The 17,882-nt window shown below is 39.1% G+C and overlaps 1 protein-coding gene across 1 annotated transcript in view; it reads left to right on the top strand.

The window, feature by feature from the left end:
- Hr4 (Hormone receptor 4) overlaps positions 1-17,785 on the top strand; it is a 30,098-nt gene extending 12,313 nt beyond the window's left edge. Inside the window, exons 4-13 of the mRNA XM_043419982.1 lie at positions 531-1,518; positions 1,737-2,286; positions 4,031-4,241; positions 4,734-5,081; positions 8,662-8,796; positions 9,029-9,292; positions 9,836-10,028; positions 10,430-10,438; positions 10,570-10,697; positions 10,869-17,785. Coding sequence (XP_043275917.1) covers positions 531-1,518; positions 1,737-2,286; positions 4,031-4,241; positions 4,734-5,081; positions 8,662-8,796; positions 9,029-9,292; positions 9,836-10,028; positions 10,430-10,438; positions 10,570-10,697; positions 10,869-10,949 — 2,907 coding nt within the window. The 3' untranslated portion in view covers positions 10,950-17,785. The remainder of the gene's footprint in view (positions 1-530; positions 1,519-1,736; positions 2,287-4,030; positions 4,242-4,733; positions 5,082-8,661; positions 8,797-9,028; positions 9,293-9,835; positions 10,029-10,429; positions 10,439-10,569; positions 10,698-10,868) is intronic.
- The last annotated feature ends 97 nt before the right edge of the window (positions 17,786-17,882 follow it).

Genomic DNA, 17,882 nt, shown 5'->3' with positions numbered 1-17,882 from the left:
GGTAGAAAATAAATGAGAGCTATTTCATTTGAAACAATTGTCATTTAAATGAAAAATCCATTTTAAATGATTTTTTTGATCAACGAAAATGTCAAGAGAAATGAAAATCTCGTTCAATTATAAAATTTAATAATTCGTCGCTATTCAATGAATACTGATTGCGTGAAGAACGGAATATCGATTGAAAGGTGATTTGTAAACGAAATAAACTCTTGCTGATTTCGATAAACCGATAAAAAATTTCGAAATGATTATTTGCATATGTCATTGAAAATATATTAGAAAATGATGACCAACAATGAAAAATAAACTTGCAACACAGACACAGTTAAATTGGTATGAAAAAATGTAAGAAATTCGCTGATAAATCAATTTTCCTGCATACCCAGCGATCATTGAACTGTTTCGACGCGGATCGTTGGCTTCCCAAATGGCAGAGTTTGTCTCAGTAGGCTTTTGTCACAGATGACCAAATAATAAAAAAATGTTTGAAAGACAGTGTGAGAATAACGATGAAATGTAATGCGCAGTCCCATCAATCGCACCAACAGCATCATCACAACCAGCGGGATGGGGTGCGTTGCGGCGGGATGGGCGGTGGAGCGGTAAGCGGAGCCGGAAACGGTGGTTGTCAGGAGTTGAGAGAGACGGCATCGCCGGATTCGGTGTTTCCGGAAGCTGTGATGATATCGCGAGTGAGCGAAGATCAGCAACGTTCCTACACGCCGGCGCCGGGTAGATCGTCGCCGGTATCGCCGATGGAGGGTCACGGTGCGGTGTCGACGACGCCGATGCCGCAGCAGGGCTCGTACAAATGCGAGAGTCCCGAGAGGGACGAGCTGTCTTCGGGACAGAAGAAAATGGAGTCGGACAATTCGGTGTTCGACGGTGGTGGAGTTGGTAACGGTGGTGGGAGAAACATCGTGCGAAACGAGCTCTCCGGTCAAGCTAGTCACCGTGACAGCCATCGGGAGAGTCCCTCCTCCCAGTACAATCCAAATTGTCAAGGTCACAGTCCCGGTAGCAATTCATCCTCGTCGCAACAGCATCCAACGAGTCATCAGCAGAGCCCGAATCAGAATCAACAGCAGCCGCAGCAGCAGCAGCAGCAGCAGCAGCAACAGGGTCAACAACAGAGTCCACCGATGCCACCGAGACCCAGAGCACCATCGGTCCCGCCTCATCTACTCGCTCACCATCAATTTTGGTCACAAAACTCCGGGGTTCAAGGCTTCGCTGCTCAGAGACTACTTAACGGTGTGATAAGCAGTGCCGTCAACTATGGACAAAATCTAGGTGGAGTTACCAGTGTTGTCAGTAGTGTTGGTAGTGGCACTACCAGTGGTGGTGGTGGTGGCGGCGGCGGCGGCGGCGGTGGTGGTGGTAGTGCTGCTGGTAGCGGTGGTGGTGGTAGTGGGAATGGGAATGCTGGTAACGGTGGTGGTAGCAGCAATCCCGGTGGAAACGGCACGCAAGGAAGCGGAGTTGGAACTTGTGCTGTAACCACCGGATCAGCGTGTAAGTCGTAACTATCCTCGTGCTTTTCCTTATTCCGTTTTTTTCATATTTTCAACGTCTCCGACGTTTGCTCAGCTTTCCAATAGCACCTCGTTTCGTTAGACTCCCATGTATGCACTTTTTTCCCCGATTGCTTGATTGCGCTTACTGTACACAGCAGGAACGATCCTCCGCCTGATACTCAAGTCGAATTTCTTGCTCTGTTTGAACTTCAACAGGCGAAGGCATGAAGCCCCCTGCCCAAAGGGCCGCTCCAGCGCCTCCTCGACCACCGCCGACGGTGATAATGGGTGAATTTGGTGGGGTTAGAACCATGCGATGGTCACCACCTCCACTTGACCCGGTACCACCGCCCGCGGCTTCGTGGACAGCGACCGCCGCGGCCGCTTCCTGCTCTTCGTCCGAGGAATCAGCGGCTCAGCTGCTCCTCAACCTCGGACAAGAGTCCAGGGGCAAACCACCTTGCGTCTCATACCCGTCCGGACCACCCCTCAATATGGAGAGGCTATGGGCAGGTGACTTGACACAATTGCCCGCAGCACAACAGATGCAGGCGCTCAACCTTACCGCCTCCGGCTCCAGTCAGCCCTGGGTCAGAAATGGCGGGTCCGTCAAATCCGAGGCGGCCTCGCAATCCATCCAATCCGTTGCACCACCCGCACCTCCCCTGCCACCTCAGGAACACGAGGAAGACGAGACTCCGATGATTTGTATGATCTGCGAGGACAAAGCGACCGGCCTCCATTATGGGATCATCACGTGTGAAGGGTGAGTTTTCTTCCAAATCTTAAACAAACACAACATCTTTCACAAAATCACGATTTAAACTACGCGTGCGGTTGCACAAAAAATACCAATATTTCTATTCATTCCGAAAATATGAAAAAAAATGTTTAAGTATTTTGCTCCATTTTCAAATTCCATGATTCGCGTAACGAGAGAAGTACTCGTTTCAAGATTATTCGAAAACGCTACGAATTAACACTGACCGACGATTCGATTTTGTGAGAAAAACAGTTACAGAGATTTTGGATGTCTTTATCGAAGGGAAAACTGGAAAATCGAATGAACTATTGGTAATGAATTAACATAAATGAGCTTCAGGGTAAATCGCAAAGTTTCGTTCAAAATTCACCCTCGTCTCGCCGTACTGCTCGCTTCTCGCATCTCTGAATGAAAATACAATCGGCAAAGCAGTCGGGGACGTAAAATCTTGAGCAGCTCGACTGCAGCTCGTTCTTCGTGTCGCTGTACAACGTGTACTATAATTTTCTAAATATAGTCCCAATGTCTCAGCGTCGATTGGGAAATTCGATCGAGACGAAGTAGAAACTAACGTATTCAGTGGTCTGTCCTCTGTCCCTGAAAAACAAACCACACACTCGAAACTTTCACCTTGAATGCAAACGAAATCATTTTAAGAATTTGTATCATCGGGAGCCACGCTTACTGATTCGTTGACAAAATTTTCTTCGTCATTTGAAATGAAAGGATATTTTTACGACGAGAAAACTTGATTTTGGATTGGAATCTCAATGCGCGATTTTTCGTTGCATTTTATCGAGTTTTTTCAACTAAATTCGCCATCAAAGTTTCTGTTAATGTAGGTTTTAAAAAATTTTTTTTTCAACGGCGCGTTTCCTTCGATAAAATCGTTGACCTTTTGCTTTTATGCGAATCCCAACCTTTGCTATTTGAAATTTCATTTTCCGTGACATTTAAACTTTCTCCATGAACGCGCGTACGAGAATGAAATGTACAATGAAAAACGTGATTGCTTTTTCCTCGGATAACAGCGATGGACGAAATTGCTCGAGTTCTCTAAAAAAATTGGCACATGGGAAATGTGCGAAGAAGAAAATTTCTCATTTGCGTAGATCCACGTTTCCCTCGAGATCACAAGGACGAATTGTTGCGGTATTTCTCGATCAAAATTCGTCGCCAGAAACTCGGTCATCGTTTGGAAAGATCCTTCAGTTTCCTTCAAGCTCGATCTGCAAAAAGTTATATGCAAAAATTCAGTTTCATCCAATTTCTGGTGCTTTATTATGAACGAAATGAAAATTTTCCAAGCACCATTTCCAAATCGATAAAAGAGAAAAAAAACTAAATAAATAACGATGCAAATTTCGATGTGGGATTAGACTTGGGAATTCTTTATGCTCAATTTTCACCAACTTTCTCAAAAAAAAAAAACGTAAAACGAAGCTCCTTCTGTTTTACGTTACGTTGGGGAGCCGCAACAAAGTTTAGACTCTGCAGTCGGATCCGTGATATTAATATTCGACACGAGCTGATCACTCGTGCACACTTACTGTCTCTTATACGTTCCTCATACTTTGGATAAATTTTCTAATCTTCCTCGCTCGTTATCCTTGCTCCATTTTTTCATGAAACGACTTGAAAGATCCGAGGCTGAAACAATGAAAATGAATGAACACGGAAACTTTGCTTTTTTCTCAACTTCGTTTAACTTTTTCATCATTCTTTCATTCGTTCTCGGACCTCACAGATGCAAAGGATTCTTCAAAAGGACTGTACAAAACAGGCGGATATACACGTGCGTCGCTGAAGGCGGTTGCGAAATAAACAAAGCACAGAGAAACAGGTGTCAGTACTGCCGATTCAAAAAGTGTATAGAACAGGGTATGGTGCTTCAGGCCGTCAGGGAGGACCGGATGCCCGGTGGAAGGAATTCTGGTGCAGTTTACAACCTTTACAAGGTAAAACCAACGTTTTCCTCGAATTTATTTATAGGATTCGTATACGTTTCGTACAATTCATTTCACGGTCTTTGATAAGTTTTTTAATCACAGAATTTCAGTCGATTTTCCATTCCTCATTTTATAAAATTAGTTTGTTCAACTTATTTTTCACCTCGCGTGCTTTCATTTTTAAAATGTACGCAGAAGTTCGTTCTCGCACAGCGAATTGAATTGATGAATTGGCCAAATTTCAATTGTATTCATATTTCAAAAAATTACGATCTTTTTGAATAGTTCAACGGACAATGACAGCAATGATGAAATAATAAAGCTGTGACGAGCAACGAGTAGGGTTTAAGAGCGATTAATATGAAACGACTGCAAACTAATTAATCATTTTCCATCAGCTCCCCATAAGTATTCGATGGGAGTGAAAAAAAATCGTTAAATTTCTATTCACCGAGTTCAACATCATGGGATTAAAATCATTCGTTTTCGTGACTATTTAAGGTGAAATACAAAAAGCACAAGAAGACAAACAAAACGAGTAACGTAGGTGGAGGAATGGGAGGAATGACGGGGAGTGGCAACGCAGGAGGTGTAAATGGTTCGAGTACGATCAGTGGTGCGAAAGGAGTAATGGCAACGACGATGCTAGACAAGCATATGGCTGCGGCTGCCGCTGCTCATCACAGCCAACAGCAGCACGCCCAGCAATTAGCCGGTAGTTTTCTTCACCATCACAAAATATCGTCCGGGGACTCGATCAGTTCGCCACCCACACCGAGTCATCCGAGTCAAACAGGACATCTCGTCAACGGGACCATCCTGAAGACAGCCCTGACCAATCCCTCCGAAGTGAGTCCTTTTTCTAGTCTTGTATTCGGTTTCACAAGCTTCCGAATCGGGTGTCATCGGCAAGTAACTAAAATTCAATTTTTGCTTCAATATTTTGCGACATTTTAATGAACAGAAATCACAACAAAAAACGTAACGGAACCAGAGCTCGCCAGCTTAATTGTAATAAAATTTTTCGAATTTGAGGATCGTTTTTAACCCTGCGAGGCTTAAAGGAAGTACGATAATCCAAAGAAAACCCATGAAATTCGAATTTTCCATCCTTTTTTTCCAATAGTTTCGATAACTTTTCGTTCTCAGAAAAAAAAAACACAGCAAAGGTAGAATTCTGTAAATGTCAAATTTCCGATTATCTGTTGTGAAATTAAATGCGTTCAAGTGTAAAACGAAATAAGAAAACTGTAAAAACTTTACTTTGTTTCTTTATGAATGCAAAGTTGGTCTTTATTACTGGAAAAAAAGGCACGAAGTGGACCCAAAATTACAAGGAGCATAACAATAATAAGGATGCAAAGATAATTTATCGCGTGTGTTGGTAATTTCGTACGTTATGGAGAGTAATCCATTCTCGTTGGTGCGTTACTGTCGGAAAGTAAAATGAATGAACTCTCGTTGCAATTTCACTTTCTTACGCCGAGTGCTGAAAACTCTTGTGTAAAACTCAAGGTTTCCTGCATTACGAAAGCCGCGATACGACACAGGATAGAACATCGAGGCCGAGAAAGGTCTCGCACATAAAATACCATTACCGTGTCTCCAGATTGAAAATTTTTTAACTTTTCTTTCGTTTTCTCCATGCATCGCGCGCCTTCAAACTTTTCACATTATTATAGCCATTAATTTCCTATCCATTTTTATACTTTGGTCGCTGTTACGAACCGATGATTTTTCTTCGAGATTAAAAAGTTATTGAAACAATTGAGTTTTCAAAATACTTCAAAATTAAATTCAAGTTTCTTTAATGAGGAAAATTCATAATAATTTCGTTCCGAGCTGATAAATTTGATGAAAATCGTGGAAAAAACTTGTTAGAATTAGAAGAACTTTGGGAACGACGTCAAACGCGTTAGTGCACTGCGCATAATTATAGATTCCAAGTCCAACAAGTCCGAAAGTAGGTAGAACAATTTGTGGCACGCGCGATTTCCCTTGAGCCGAGTCCAGGACAGTTATTTTGGATGCGAGATTATTATGCAAATGATGGAATGCTCTGGAACGTTGGAGGAATAAATAGAGAGGGAGGAGAAAGAGAAAAGGAAGGGCAGAAGGAGAGAAGATGCTCACGCGTAATTACTACGCACAAAGACGCAAACCTCGCTCACGTACACCCGTGTGTACACATGTCAGCCTTAACGAAACGAAGGAGAAGAGCGAGGGGGGCTCGATCGGTTAACACGTCGAGCAGTTAAAGGCCATTGCCAAAAGTGAAACCGGCGGTGTGTGACTGTACGGCGGAGATCATCGGGAGCTCGGTTCTAAACCGAACGGATAAATATTGACCACGAATACCAGCGCTCGTATAAATCCCGTTAAGGAGAGGCCACTTTCCATGTCGCTCACATACGCGAGAGTGAGAACCACCGTGTCGCGGAGAATTGAAAGCGATAACGAAATATTCGATGGTGAAAGGAGATCTAGAAACAAAAAGCACACATACGATGAAAAAATAAACAGCCGATCGAAAGGAAATACAATAATTCATTCGAAGTGGAATTTAAAAAGCGGTCAAGTGCAAAATTTAACTCACGAAAAGAGCTCCGTGGCTACCTCCATGAAAACTTGGTAAAAATGAACTTCAATTATATTTTAACTTTAACAATCTAAATTCAGAATGATCAGGCATTTGAAATGGTAATAATTTGCTAAGCTTGAGGAACTGGAAAAGTTCTTTTGATTTTCTCTCGTTGGGAAATAACGAAAAATGGAAAGAAATACAGAATGAAATTCGGAAAGAAGAAAATTCAATGAGTCGATGACGAAAAATCGAAGACTCCGTTTGAGATTGCTTGTATCTATCACGAAAAAACGTATGCGTACGTAACGAACTCGAAACTACATCGAAGAGTGAAAAACTCGCTGGAGGTAATCTAGAGATTTCGAAACAGCGAAAAAGAAGGACGATAAAAACGATCGAGAAGAAAAGCGTCAACGACCCAAAAATGAGAGCTCGTAAAGAGAAAAAAACACGTCGTCAATCGCGTTTCGTTATGTAAAAGCTTGGCTTTTTTCTTCGTCTTATTAGAGCAGCATTTAATAAAAGTTCTATATATGATTATAGAATTTTCACTCGCTCACGCAATAACGCGGAAGTTTACGTAATACACGGTAATGAAACACACGACTGCGGCGGTTAAACCAAGTTTAGCAGACACTTACGCGACCACTTTCCCTAAACTACTATTTCGACTAACAACTATTTCTTTCGTGTATCCGAGGTTTTCGAAGAGATAAAAAATCTTGGTTGGCACACCAACAGCTTCGTTATTCGTCTGAACTGTAAAAATTGTTGGATCAACTTATCGAAAGAAAATCATTTCTTTACCGAAAATCAATGGAATTGGCCACAAAATTTCTCGAAAAATCGAGTCGAAAATCGACCTTTGAAAACATCATTTCAAGAACCAATCGGAATTTCAGTGATTCGATAAATAAAGAATAATCCTATTCAATAAAAGTCTTCTTCATTCTAAACCGAATTTGTTTGATAAATATTTGAGAAACTTTCAAAATGCCAGCATCGATTTTTCAACATCACTGCGACGTTGAATCAAAATTTTTCATCGATTTTAAAATTTAATTTTCAACCTAAGAAAGTGAATGCAGATCTCGAGATCGTCATAGTCGACGGTACAATAGTAGTGAGTGTTAAAAGAGAGAGAGAGAGAGGCGACTGAGTTTGTTGGTTGGACAAGAGAATATGAGCAGCGGCAACCGGTGCCAAGGACGGGCGGGTTCTCCAGGCGTTTCGTAACTCTCGTGAAAGTCTGCATAAAGGACACTGACCTCACCCTACTCCTCGGTCCCCATCATATTCGCCTCCTACTTTTTAACTCTCGTCTTCTTTTCCCTCTCTCTTATTCTCCTTTTATACCACATCGCAGTACGTATAGAGTTATATGAGAATGCATATATTTGAGTACAAGTACGATATTTCGTTCGACGACGGTCACAACTTTCCCTACGCAAAGTCCAGGTCGTCGCGTTCCCCCTTGTTTTCTGTATACATTACTGTGATTTGTAATACACACGCGCGTCCTCACGATTTCTTTACGAGGAAATAAATACGAGTTTTTTCGTTGTTGAGACCTCGCGCCCGCGAGAGGAACACTCGAGTACTTAGCTAAAGGTCAGTGAAAGGCCTGCCCGATTTGTCTGCCTTCGCGTAGGAAGTGGTGAGAAAGATTGATGAAAAAATAACAACGTTGAAGATAAGGCTAAACAATCGTAAAAGCCTTCGACGATCCTCGACGTCCGAGCCTCAATTTCGGATCAATTTAATCACCTGCGAACTGCTATTCCTTCGTCATTCGATTGTCCAACGCGTTGTTCGGTGCTCCGATAAATATTCCTTCTTCCGCAGGTGGTGCATTTAAGGCAGAGGCTCGACAACGCCGTGAGCAGTTCGAGGGATCGAGCCTTCCCTCTGGACGCGACTCTCGCCATGATTCAAACCCTCATAGACTGCGACGAGTTCCAAGACATCGCGACGTTGAGGGTAACATTTTCAGTCTCTTTTTTTTAATGCTCCCTCCGGATTGTTTCAACATTGGTAAAGAATCTCCGACATCTGTGGACAATTGAGAAATAAAAGTTAATGAAATTTTGGTCGAAACTCGTTAATGATCCATGAAAAATTAACGTACTCGAGCCACTACTTTCCCTTCGAATTCCCCCGTTAATCCCCTCAATTATCATAATTTATTCAATGCTTTTTCTTTCCACCCCAGAACTTGGATGAGCTGCTGGACCATAAATCAGACTTAAGTGAAAAGCTGTGTCAAATAGGAGACAGCATAGTGTACAAGTTGGTGCAGTGGACCAAGAGATTGCCCTTTTACCTTGAGCTCCCGGTCGAGGTTCACACGAGGTTACTCACTCACAAGTGGCACGAGCTTCTCGTACTGACCACATCGGCTTATCAAGCGATGCACGGTCAGCACAAATTTACCAATGTCAACTCCGATGGAACGGGCGCAGACTTCATGCAAGAAGTACGTTCCTCCTTTTTTCAGTTGTTGTTTACCGAGAGGCGATTGAACCTGAAAAATTATAAGTCAATTAATTTTCACGGAATTTCAATTAAGTTTATTGCTTGGATAATTAATTTTGACAAGTTTCTACCAATATTTTATCAAATTGGCTTTTACAAGAAAATTTTTCTGCCTCATTATTTTATATTTCGACAAGCTCCTCTCGATTCATTCCGAAATATTGTTCGAGCGTCGGTCTAATTTTTTTTGTATCATTTAACAAATTTTTTCTACCGGCGTTGAGTCACGATTCGGGACTTTTGAAATGTCGCGTTTCAGTCATAAAAAGCATGAAAAAAAAATTGTATTTCTTTGAATTCGTAGAATTTTTTACGGTTTTTTCTTCATGTTGAATTTTTTTTTTTCAATACAGTACATATTTTAAGCTCTGCACAATTTGTTTAATTTTAAAGAATGAAGAAATGACATTTCTTAAACATTTTCTACCTCCGTTTGATTCATGGTCATAGAAAAATGTTGATTTTTATCTGTCTGATGCTGAAGGTTTCGAACAACATGTATACGTTGCAAACGTGCCTGACCAGCATGATGGGAAGGCCGATAACCATGGACCAATTACGACAAGACGTCGGTCTCATGGTTGAAAAAATAACGTACGTCACCCTCATGTTCAGGCGGGTGAAACTAAGGATGGAAGAGTACGTCTGTCTGAAAGTTATAACAATGCTTTCGCAAGGTGAGTTTTCAGAATTTATGTAAATGTGCGAGTTGCTGTTGACTAGCGATCGAATTCATTGTTTTCTCGTTCGAACTACGGGCGATTCGAAACACAGATTTCCGCGGAGCCAAACAAATGGTCAAATGTCAAAAAAAAGCAAGCGTTTCGCCAACGAAATGGTTTACGGTTTCGGACGAATAAAAATAAAAATCGACTTTGAGTATACTTTTGAAAATTCTCCACGAATGAAAAGCTTCGGCTGTCAAAGCAAAGCTTTCACAAATATTTATTCGAGCAGCTCTCCGGGTAAAATGATCACTAAATCGTTTCGACTGTCACTCGAGTTCGTGCAGTTGCCACACGTATTTTTAAACGAAAAAATCTTGTTGTTTTGTTTCTCAACATTGCGGCAATTGGAGATGCTAAATGTAAGTTTTCACAGGGATTTATCGTAACGCGCAGCTCCGCAATGAATCGAGAAACCACTAAAATCCCTAAAAACACACCATTCGAGAAAAATTAAGCGAAATCTTTCTTACCTTTTCATGCTTCGTTGTAGCACGAGGAGGTACACTGGAATTAGAGCAAATACAGGAGCGATACATGAGCTGTTTACGAAGTTTCGTCGAGCACAGTGCGCCTCAGCAGCCCGGACGGTTTCACGAGCTTCTCAACAGATTGCCCGACGTAAGCGTTCGTTCTAACCTCTTTTCGCGTCGACGATATTTTCCGGCTTCACTTCAAATTCACAAGCCCCTTTGACCCGAAGTTCAAACATTTTTCCATAAAAAGAATGTTCGACTGGACAATAAAAATGGCATTCGTCAGATAACCGAGAACTTTTCATCCATTTTTCAGGTACAGTCGGCAGCGGCTCTATTGCTCGAGAGCAAAATGTTCTACGTTCCTTTCCTATTGAACTCAGCAATTCAAAGATAGTAAATAAACGAAAAACGACTTTAAACGAATGAGAATAAAGGAATATGAGCCGGAAAGTTTCCGGTATCGATGAGAATAGAGAAAAGATAAACAAGACAAAAGAAACAAGTCGAAGTTGAGAGAAGAGGATGAGCAGCAGAGAAGTAAACAAACCGATACAGCGGACTCGAAAAAAACGAGGATAAAGGCTTTGTTTGTGTATGTATAATAACTAAAAAGTATATATAGATATATATATATATATTATATAAAGTAATATAATTGTGTCTTCGTTGCGGTGTACAAAGTACGAAAGGGCGGAGCGAACGAAAGAAAAAATAACGTAAGAGAAGTAAAATAAAAACAATAGTGTGATCGCAAAAATTAGGAAAAGTCGAGTAAACGAGAGATAGGAGCAAACGTATATGATTATTATAGAAGAGGAAAGAAAAAAAACGAAAGCGTTCACTGCGAAGAACGAGGGAAAAAAAGAGAAAAATAGGAGGGTGAAAATAAGATGCATAACTTAAAGTATATAATCAATTGAGAAGAACTGAAACTTTTATATCGAAACTAAAAGACTATATTTCTGTACGCAGTCGCGCAACTACGTCATTGTGTGTGTTCACATTGCATAATCCGATCGTTAATAAGACTCTCGTACGTATGACACTCATCACGACGAGACGTTACCTGCTTTGACTGGATGAAAGAAGAAAACAAACGAAATACGTTCGAAACGACGACGACGACGACGACGACGCAACGAGAATGACTAAAATTGACTGAAATGATCGAGGTTTAACACATTTGTCTATAAATTCATCGTTTCGAAAAAATTTGGAGGAAATAAGGTTCGAACGTTTAAATAATATAAATAATAATCGTATTCAGCAAACCTCATCGTCACAATCGTTTTTCTATTAACAACTTCAACATCATCTCATCAATGTCGACGTGATTATCGTTATAATTGTTATTTCACTGTTAAACTACTATTGTAACTATTTACAAACGATTTAACTATTAACTGTAACGATTCACTGAGCTGAGAATAACGAAACGGAGAAACACCCTGAATCAATGAAACACCGATTATAGTTGCCACTGATGCTTAATGCTGCCGCCTGTCATATTATAATTCACGATTATTTTCTCACTCGATGCTCCATCGTCGATCACAAATCGCTTTCGAACTGAAATATTAGCATTTACGCGTTAACTCGGCTCTTATTTACGGTTTATCTTAATTTTTCTTTTTTCTCGACGTGCGATCTCGATTATAATTGTTGGGGAATCAGTTCGAAAGTCTTTTGGAAAAACGAAATTATACGGTGAGAAATCGAGATATTTCGCAGGTTTTGTTAACTTATGAATTTCACATTTTTCACATCACTATCAAAATCTTATTAACTCGAGTTACCATTCTCAATCATTAACGTACGCGATAATCGGAGTAACCTATAAATCACATTATTCCTTTCGAACAACGTTATCACAAAAAAGAGAAGCATTGTCATCGTTCAAACTAAAACAACAACAACAAAACCAAATTGCGTATACGAAACGATTCTTCCATCGTGTTTGGGCAAACCACCAAACGTGTGTTGTACGACGAGATCTTAGCTACGAATTATCGGTCAAAGTGATAGACGGAGGAGAGGAAAAAAATAATTTGAAGAAAAAAAAAGTTATTCAAACGAATAATCCTTCACTTCGTCACGTTCGTACGGTGATTCGACGATAATTTATTGCGAAAACTTATTTTTCGCACGATTCCCAGTGGAATAAAACGAGTGTTCATTAAATAGATACCAATTCGATGATAATAATTACGAAAAATTAATTCGAGGGGCTTTATGAAAGTCGTCTTATTTTTTATTATCGTTTTTTTGTCCAATCTTGCGATCCATTTTTCGTAAATCTACGCCTAATCTAAATTGTTGAAAAACGAGTGAAAAAAAAACTCAAAGTGCGATGAGAGCAAAAATGAAAAACACTCGAGCGAATGAAACAGTTTTTAATACGGTGTTTTTACGCTGCTGTATGACGATATTATCGTTATAGTATTATATGTGAAAGAATAAAAACAAACACAAATAAACGAAGGGCAGATGTCGAGTGAGATGCGTTCCCGAGTCTTTGAGAGCGGGTAAACTAATGAGCGAAGAAAAGAAAATAAGATACAATGAACGTTACAAAATGCCGAGTGCGTTCTCTCGCGAGGAACTGACAACTTTCAACGACATTTCCGAATCCGAAGTAGAGACGGTTACACACGCTTCCGCACGGCGTCGTAGCGTACGGAGTTCCGACCAATCACGTAGCTCTGTGGCGCTAGTGAGTGCTCCGTTTACGCCGATTTGGCGCCGATCAAGCTAGGCCGTTGGTCGGAGGTTTTTATGCCAGTTGCTATACGCTACGCAGAAGCATGCGTGACCAGCTCGAGTGGTTTCAATTCTTTTGTTATGATTTTTCGAATCCCTCGATTACAATACTGATCGATACGTTGTGGCGCACAATTGGATGGAACATCGAAAGTGTTTTGTCCTTTTTTTTTTTAGTAAGAGAAAAAGCAAAGTGTATGAATGCGATTATTTGGAAAAACATTTTATACCTTATGCAAGGAATTTCATGTGTTCGACGTTTCAAGACTGTTGGTGTAGGAGAAGAAAAATTGTTCACGAGAGCGCACACTCGGTCCCTTCGATTGGCTCAATTAATTAAGGTACGAATTACAAAAAAAAAACAAAAAAACAAATGACAAAAGCAAAAAAAGCGAAAACAAAATAATGATAATTCTGATATGTGTAAAACAGTGGTTGACGTTGTTCATGTTTCGATATTCGAACTTCGAGTGTTTACTTCCCGCTATATTCACGTATCAAATATACGCGATATCGATTAATTAAGATGTTAAACGAAGGCTTTTAACTTGTTTTATTATTATTACTATAATTATTATTATTATTATTATTGATTTCTTTTTTCTTCTTATCTCCGTACATTCTCGTTAATTTATGAACGCGCGCGCTGGAACTCTGTCTTGCCTCTGAAACCATATAAGATTATTGTAAACACAAGCAACTCTTTATCGATCTAATACATGTGAAAAATCGATCTGTATGCTAACGATCTCGAGCGCGGTAGACGTCGATTGTTTCGATTAATAAATAATCATTAGGGCAAATAATTATGAAGCGATAATGAGACGATGGAAGGGAAAAAGAAACAACAACCTTTTGACAATAAGAAGCGCGCTGCTCTCGGCGCAAATTGCCTGGGAGAGTATTAAGTGACGTTTTGTTTTTTCGTAAAGAAAAGAATTATAGAAAAAATCGTAAGAAAAAAAAAAAAAAACAAACAAAGAAACAAAAAGAAGAGAAATCACTAAATTAATCTTGTAAAAAAATATGATCGTGTGTTAAAATCTCGCGAATTTTATTCCCGAGTACAATCGTGTTCAGTGAAATTTAATGAAAGTCGATCGATTCGAGTTTAAATGTGGAAAAAGAAAAATATATAAAATAGTAATTAAAAGTGTCACGCGTCACGTGACTTTTCCCTCGATGGGGAATGATTGCGGTAAATTCTTTGCATTCGTCAATTCAATCGTCGAATTAAAATTAAACATTTTTTCTATAAAATGAAAAATCAATAAATACAAACACAAATACAAAGGAAAAAACAAAACAAATTAATAAAAACAAATTGTATTTTACTAGCGCTATATATTGGCCCCGTTTTTTGGGAGAGGCGCGAAACGACCTGTTTGACCGAGCTTGTGGTCGGGAGCATACGTTCAAAACGAATATTATCGGAATAATGAATGAAAGAAAACGAGAAAAGAAAAAAGAAAAAAGAGAAAAAAAAACACACACACAAAAAATAACAAAAACGAACGAAAATTTGAGGAAATATATTTGTATACATGTGTCTACTGACGATACGCATATGTATATATCTATATAAGCTAAACCTTGGGCCTAATAGCCTAGGGATACTTGTCCATACCATAAGACTTAACTACTGATTGATACTTTATACATAAAAACTGAAGAAAAAAAGAAACGAAAAACAACGGTCGAGACAAAAGAAAAAAATGCCGAAAAAATTCTGTGTATATTATTTGAAGGTAGCGCGAGTGCAGTTAAGGGCTACTGTATTACCCGATATCGTGTGTGTGTGTGTGTGGTACTCCTGCTATTCGAGTCGCGAACCCGTTGGCAACGAATTGTGTCGTCAAAAGTGAATTATAACCTCAAAGTAAGGCACGCGCTATGGATCGTCGTTTGTCGATGAAAAATAACGACAAAATATTTGCATATTTCTTCGCGATTCGATCGAACAATCTGGATAGTCAATTTAACGAATTTCGTACGTTTTTCCACAGGACGCAGAGACTTTTGGAAAATAATTAAAAAAAAAAAAAAAAAACAAAACAAAACAAAACAAAAATATGCCACACGTAACACGATTGCAAACTCCTTGTCTGCTCATGGCTCTCAGACTTTTTCTATAAAAGCTTGTTCATATATACATAAATATATAAATATAATCTGTAAATTATTGTAAAAGAGATATGAAAAGTAATGTGACTTAGTGAAATTTTTTCAAACAATTATCGAATAAAGATAAAATTGTTTTCTTTTTTCTTCATTTTCTCTCATTATTTTCGCACTGATTCGCATAATTAAATAGTCAAATTTGTTCTTTGCTCTTAAGTACTTGTTGCTTCGAGGATCGCGGAATCGAGTCGTTTGTTTTCTCGCCCCCCCCCCCCCCCCCGCCCTCCCACCCTGCCCACACTATTCATGTATATAAACGTACGAGGGTCGTTAGCAAATTGCGGATATGATGAACTCAAAATAACGAACTTATGGAAAAATGAATTAAATTGTACCGCATTTGGGCTGTCTTATTTAAATATGAATATGAAAAAAAAAAAATATATATGTATGTTATATAAATATGTACAAAGATGTCCGGGGAGTACAGCAGCCTTTCACGGAAAGGCTAAAAGTGTTGGATCAGCAAGACTTAGGGCATTATACTACCGAGAGTATTATCGTGCCCAACCTTTAATATTTAAGTGCGAGTGAGAGTCCTATAAGAGGGAATAACGGATTAGCGCCTCTCGTTTGTGGGTTCAACGTAGTAAATGTATACACATCGAAAGCATTATTTTTATGGATGAAAATCACTGAAGTATAATAAGAGAGCACGAAAAAAAATGCAATCGAATTCTTCGAAATAAGTACGCTGGAAGTATGCCAGTCTGACTTTCCGTTTCCCTGCTGTCGTGCTCGAACTCTCGACGACGAGAGTGTTCATCATTCGGGACATGGATCGTAAAAATCCAACGAAATTTTGTTCTATTTTATCGTCAAATGAAACACAGCTTTCTTCAAATTTACTCATTTTTAATGTCAAAGTACGCTGCGAACAAAAATAAGGGTTTAAAAAAAAAGAGAGATAAAAACGTAACGCGAAATAACGATAAATTGATGTATCTTCGATGCTTTATAAATATACGAGTGTCAACCCAGAAACGACAGGCCCGAATATAAATAAATGTGCCGCAATGCTGGCATTATAATTTTTGCAATGAGTGAGTCAAAGTTACCAATTTCTACCTACGTTTAGAAATTATATATATATGCATATACATATATATGTATTTATATATTATCTGTATACATATGTATATGTATATAAACACACATGTATGTAGAAGAAACAAAATTATATGCAGATATATATGATATATATATGCATATATACTTTTATCATTGTTTACCTTCGACTATTCCTTTTATAACTGAGATTGGGCACCCCCGCGGGAATCCATCGCTCTGCCGGGTAATACGATTCGACGCTCAACTATACTAAAATCGGCAAAAGCATGAGAAAAAAAAAAAAAAAAAAGAAAAAAATTCTCAATATTGCTGTTGTAAGAAAGAAGGAGAATTAGTTGAATTACGAGCTTGATATGACAATGAAAAACTCAAATAAAATCACTACGCTAGACACTTTGGAGGGGAGGAAAAAATGAATGCATTTTTCGGACTGCATTTTTACACGTAGCAAAAATATAGATACGAGTCTTCTGTCAAATTTTGTTTGATGAATAAATTCGAGATATTTCTACACTGAGAGATTTCGGAAGGAAAGTTGTTTTATGACCGTCATTTGTCGTTCGATTCGAGCATGCAGTTTTTTAAAACTCGTAAACACGTAACCCCGCTGTCCGCCAGATTCCTTTGTCCTTCGCGTTTACGTTGGCTGGCGCTCGCGGGACACATGTAAATAGACTGTACAATAATAACGATGTTCCAGAAAAATACTGTGAAAAAACTCATGTGGAATTAACGAAACAGAGAGAAGACCGTCAGTGTCAAATAATTGTTGGTGAAAAAATTTCAAAACGATGACTGTAAAAGAAACGAGGAAACCAACTCGATGGAACTCGGCTCTTCTTTTCTTCGATGTTTTTCTCCTCCGAACGATCCACCACTATCTCATCCTCGCGTTTCTGCTATTGCCCGACAGAGCTCGCCGATTCTTAACTCGTGGGTGTGTAAACCCCCTGTATTTTTATGAATAAATAAGATATTTTAAAAAAAGTAAAGAAAAAAAAGAAAGAAAAGAAACCGTAAAGAAATAAGAAAAAATCTTGAAGTCTGTTTGGAGATGCCTTTCATAGGGATTATAAATGTAGATAATATATTATACATAATGAACATAAATACACTATATTATTATATATTATTATATAGTAAGGAAGTAAATAGAATTATTATATATATGACGGAAAAATAATATTATTACGAGTAAATAAACTGATTAACGATTAATAAAACCCTGGCTGCTGCTTCGTACCATTTTTATTCTCGTTCATTCCTCTTCCTCGTCTCACGCACCAGAAATATGTAACCTGTCAGCGCTCGCACC

This window comes from Venturia canescens, chromosome 5 (assembly GCF_019457755.1).
Source record: "Venturia canescens isolate UGA chromosome 5, ASM1945775v1, whole genome shotgun sequence".
NCBI classification, from domain to species: Eukaryota; Metazoa; Arthropoda; class Insecta; order Hymenoptera; family Ichneumonidae; genus Venturia; species Venturia canescens.
This window is presented reverse-complemented; position numbering and strand designations above follow the sequence as displayed.